Source organism: Oryzias melastigma, unplaced genomic scaffold (genome assembly GCF_002922805.2).
Source record: "Oryzias melastigma strain HK-1 unplaced genomic scaffold, ASM292280v2 sc00310, whole genome shotgun sequence".
NCBI lineage: Eukaryota > Metazoa > Chordata > Actinopteri > Beloniformes > Adrianichthyidae > Oryzias > Oryzias melastigma.
This window is the reverse complement of record NW_023416918.1, coordinates 91889-96941: the sequence shown is the minus strand read 5'-3', so window position 1 is coordinate 96941 and position 5053 is coordinate 91889. Positions and strand designations below refer to the sequence as shown.

The 5053-nt window shown below is 46.3% G+C and overlaps 1 protein-coding gene across 1 annotated transcript in view; it reads right to left on the bottom strand.

Moving 5' to 3' along the window:
- lcp1 (lymphocyte cytosolic protein 1 (L-plastin)) overlaps window positions 1–5053 on the bottom strand; it is a 25533-nt gene that overhangs the window by 4053 nt on the left and 16427 nt on the right. The window contains exons 3-8 of the mRNA XM_024264283.1: window positions 4754–4902; window positions 4549–4672; window positions 3955–4087; window positions 3507–3588; window positions 3253–3418; window positions 959–1101 (exon numbers count right to left, since the gene is read on the bottom strand). Coding sequence (XP_024120051.1) covers window positions 959–1101; window positions 3253–3418; window positions 3507–3588; window positions 3955–4087; window positions 4549–4672; window positions 4754–4902 — 797 coding nt within the window. The remainder of the gene's footprint in view (window positions 1–958; window positions 1102–3252; window positions 3419–3506; window positions 3589–3954; window positions 4088–4548; window positions 4673–4753; window positions 4903–5053) is intronic.

The window sequence follows — 5053 nt, the reverse complement described above, 5'->3', positions numbered from 1 at the left end:
TGATTCAATCGGTAAATATTAAGACACTTAACCCTTTAACACCTGAGACATTGTTTGTGACGCTTAAACACAAAATCTATAACATACTGTAACTTTTCAACCATTAACACGATCAACATAATTCCAGCAGCCACATAGCAACTGGATCACTACGCCAGCCGCCCACCCAGTGGCTGTGCTGTATCGAGCTAGCAAGCTCCACTGTAATATGCTAGCGCGTTCCTCTGTAGCAAGCTAGCGAGCTCCGCTGTAGCGAGCTCCATTGTATCTAGCTAGTGATCTCCGCTGTAGCTAGCTCCACTGTAACATGCTAGCGAGCTCCTCTGTAGCAAGCTAGCAAGCTCGGGTGTAGCGAGCTCCTCTGTAGTATGCTAGCGAGCTCATCTGTTGGCTTGGCAGCTGGCTAGCGTAGCGAGCCTACCCTCTGAGTTGCCACTTAAGCGAATGTGGGCAAACACAGGTGGGGCCACCACAGAAACTGAGGACTAACTCATCAAGGGCCCCCATTTTCAACTTGTGCTGCTTTGCTCCTTCAGGATCTCCTGGAAATATGTTGATCGTGTTAATAGTGGAAAAATTACAATAATCAAAGAATATAAACATAGGAGCTCGGTGTTAAAGAGTTAATATATCCACAGCAGGATCTTCTGATCAACACCTGATCCCAAATATCAACTTTAAAGTTGATCTTTTAAACTCTGTTTTGAAGTCATCACTGCTCAATGAGAAGTTACCTCAGAGGCTGTTAGTTTCTCTTCAACATCAACACAAAATGATACAAACAGCTTTTAAAAATCAGGTTTGCGTTTACAAAGAAAGTGTTTCCTATTCATCACTTTCATGAGATTTTCTTTTGGATTGGAGGGACGAATAATCCACTCAGGTATTGTGTGATCGTCGCTCCGGCGGATCGCACCGACTGGTTTGTTTCACAGTCAGATAAACAGGATGTGATCACCTTGATGTCGGCGCTGAAGTTGTTGATCTTTCCACAGCCGGCCTCCTCCAGGTGATAGTTGGCCCAACGCAGCAGCAGCTCCTCGGGGGACAGCTTCATCAGGTCCTCCAGACTCTCTCCATCACGCAGCAGAGCGATCAGAGCTACACAAACACACAAACTCACACTTTAGGACAGGAGTGGGCAAACTTTTGGACTTTTTGACAAAGGGTTCTTGACAGATGAGCCAGATCAGTGTTTTGGTGAGTGACCTCATATGAGAAGAAACAACATGGAATCTGGACAAAAATATGCTTTTTTAATTTAAAAACTGTGGTTTTTGTTCCTAGTTTAGCGCCAAAAACACACTCTTAGAAAAACGCTGAGTTTGTTGTGTTGGAATGATCGGGAAAAATGACTGTCTGACTCGAAAAACGCATATGAACGCGAGAAAACAACAGTTATTCCAACAAAGCATGAATGGAAAATAACTTTCTGCACCTGAACCAGGGGTCTGCAACCTGAGGCTCTGGAGCCACATGCTGCTCTTTAATTCCTCCACTGTGGCTTTTTGGTTTTAAAGAGAGCTTTAAACTTAACCAATTGTTAAAGGCCTCGTGCAGTGGCTACATTCTTTTTTAAATTTAGAAAGTCAATGGAACTTGGAAAACAAATCTGATAAAAATATTCACTTAAAATGATCCAGCGCAATTTTATTGATCATTTTATGGTCGTGCACAGCTTCAAATTTGGGCGATAGGTGTTGATGGGCGGGGGCTGCGCGTGACGTCACTTCAGGGATCCCAGAGTGTAAACAACAATGGCGGACGGTTTGAGAAGCGACGTAGACGACGATTTAGCGGATATTTCTTTGGATGAAGGTGATGAACCTTCATCAAACACGGGAATTTTAACGACACAGGGTTCGGAGGGTGTACAGCCCTACCAGTTTGAACCGGAGGTTTCCTCATCTGAGGATACAGGGGCTTCGGATGACGATGGTGAAAGCTCATACAGCGATGGCGGGGAGAAGACGATCACACTTGACTATTTAGAGGAAGTAAAAGTGTAACAAGGTTTCTGTAGGTGAACCTGCGGAAGGATCATTACCGGAAAAGGAAAGGCGCCGCCGCTGCCGCGGAGCGTCCTTTGTCGTCCTCCTCCAGGGCCGAGGCGGACGGAGCCCCCCCGACCGGGTCTGCTGCTGCTGCGGCGACGGGTGGACTCGCTCCCCCGCCGCCCTCTCGGCCTCCCTCGCCCGCGCACAACCAACCCCCGCGCGGGTCCTCTTTCCAGACGCCCGGCGGCCCCGGGGGGGAGTAATAACCCTTCGTGCGGGCTCGGCTGCCGGGGCCTCGGAACTGCAAACCCCCCTCAGCGCGGCGCGGCGGCCTCACCCTGGCGCCCACCAGGTGCCCGTACACCCCCCGTGTTCCTCTTCCGGAGGGTTGGGGAGGGCTCAAAGCCTCCCCCTGACCGGGGAGCGCCCCTCTCCTTTATTGAAACGGGAAATTCATGAAGGGAGACCCCCTTCTTCGGCACATTACTGCACCCAAATACCACACTCCTATTCACCATTATCCCGTTCGAATCCCCAAATCCGCAGCAGTCCAAATTCTATTATGTTAAGTAATTCCATGCCCAGAAAGTCATCACAACACTAGCGGATCTAGCTGGATGTTCCTGTACTGACGTCACATGACCTATGACCTACTTATCGGTGGCTGCCCAAAATCTGAGCGACCGCGCTATCTTTGAACGCTTGTAGAGAGTGTACGGGGCCGCGGGTGACAAAATAATTATACGGGGGTTCATTTGTGACATAAATACTAATGTTTTATTGCAGTTTAAGAAAAATCACGATTTTCACCGCACGAGGCCTTTAAACTAATTAATTTGTGTTTAGATGTTTGACATGTCAGATAGGCTTCAATGATTAAAATGATAGTAAAAGGTTTAACCTACCATCAGAGAGATAGTATTGCATTTACGTGTATAGATTTTTTAATAATTTGGATTCTACATTAATGTTGTCATGTTTTTATTCACTAGTAATAGAAGAAACTAAATGAAATGCGATTCATACATCGCTATAGATGAGCTCACTAGCATGTTACACCAGGTGGCTGGCTAGCATAGAGAGCAAGGCAACGGCTGCTGGAATTACGTTGATCATGGTAATGGTTGAAAAGTTACAGTACGTTAAAGATTCTGTGTCACTGACGACGCCTCAGGTGTAAAGGGTTAAGCTAAGAGCAGAGGTTCAGAGATCCTTCCTGAACGTTTGGTTCCGAGCAGAGAAGAAGAGAAGTTACCTTCGTTCCGGCTGAGCTCGATGTCGGCAAACAGCCCGATTTTGATGACCTGCCACAGCAAGCCCAGGACCAGATGCTGCCGGCCCTCCTTCAGGTCCTCGGCTCCGATGTTCACCACGTGGCAGCCAATGGCCGACGCCGAGTTCAGAGCCAGGTTCAAGTTCTCCTGTTAGAAGAAGAAGGGCAGAAGGAGGTTTGAGTGTCGGGGAGTGTGCCTGCAGACAGACAGAAGAGCCCAGAAAGCCTGGCGTGACCTGGATGGTGAACGGTGTGAGCTTCTTCTTGTTGATGGTTCTCTCGTCGATGGTGTCCGGCACTGACAGGTTGATCATTTTGCTGAGAAGAAGAGAACATAAAACATAAGGAGCAGCTGGAGCCAGTTAGTAAACCAAAAAGAGTTCCCTTTCTCCAGCTATGAAACTCTAGATTCTACTCTCTCCTTGCTGTGTTTTCCAGTCTTGTTTTTCGCTGATCAATCTCTCCATTCATTTCAAACATTTAGATTTCTTATTTTTTACTTCTTTTTTTGTGACAGTAAAATCTGCCCAACACAAGAGGCTCTCAGCTCGTATCTGTTTGCTCAGCTGTTGGACAGGACAAGTAAAAAAAAATAATAAAACATTTAGATTTCTCTAACTGAACCCAGCGTGGAACGTCTGAACGACTCTTTCTGTGGTTTCTTTTTTTGAAAGCAGGACGTACCAGAGGACGATCCCGTCTCCCATGGCAGTGAAGAGGTCGTCGCTGTCTGGGTTCATGGGGAGGACATGTTTGCAGTCGGCATCCTTCTCCAGGGCTTTGTTGATCCAGTTTACAAAGGCCACTTTCTCCTCCTCTGCAGACAGAATCAGAGCACCTCCAATCATCTTTACAGCATGAATCTTTCTGAAAACTATACTTAAATATAACATTATCTTCCTCCATTTTTGGGAAGATTTGTTAATTTATGAAGTAATTCTGCTTTCCAAAAAAAAAAAAAAATCAAACCTTTCTTTCCAAAAAATTTTTAAAGTCCTCCTCAAATGAAAATAGTGTTTTAGAGTTTTTAACATGTATTTGTGGCATTTTTCTTCTGAAAGAGAACATGATTGAATGTATTGGTCACAGCAACGTCAATAAACATTGGAGAATTAGCTAAAAGAGTCTTTGGTGAACTGGAAGGAGAAAGAATCAGGATTTTGGAGGAAGTTCTGTCCATGAAGATCTTCTCTTCCTCGTCCCAGCTGATCAGAACCATACGGGTAACAACAACGTGTCATCCTGCTTTTCTCTCATCGTTCAAAGGTTTTCTCTCACCTGAGTAGGAATGCTGAGTGCCAGACTGCTTCGAGGTTCCCTCCACACTGCAGATTCCCTCCTTCTTGTTGATGGCTTTCCTAAAGGTCTTGGCCACCTCGCTGCTCTTGAGCCCATGGACCATCTGACATTCGTGCAGGAACCAGAAGTTCATGTCTTTTCAATTCTCTGGAGCTCCTCACTGGTAGTGTGACCAGAAACTCACCTGAGTGAACTCCTCAAAGGTGAGCTGGTCGCTGGTCTTGGTCAGCTCCTGGACAATTTCTCGGATTCGGTATCCTGGCAGAGCCAGGTTGGCCGCCTTGAAGAGCTCGTTCAGCTCGTCTTTGCTGATGAAGCCGTTGTTGTCCACGTCTGGCAGACAGACAGAGAGAGCACAAGGCGTTTCTATGTGAAGAGTTCAAACCTCAACTCCAGACAATGCTGAGCTTCTTTAACCCTTTAACTACCCAAAAAAACAAACAAAACAACAACAAAAAAGGTATTTTTTCTGCTGCTTACTGCC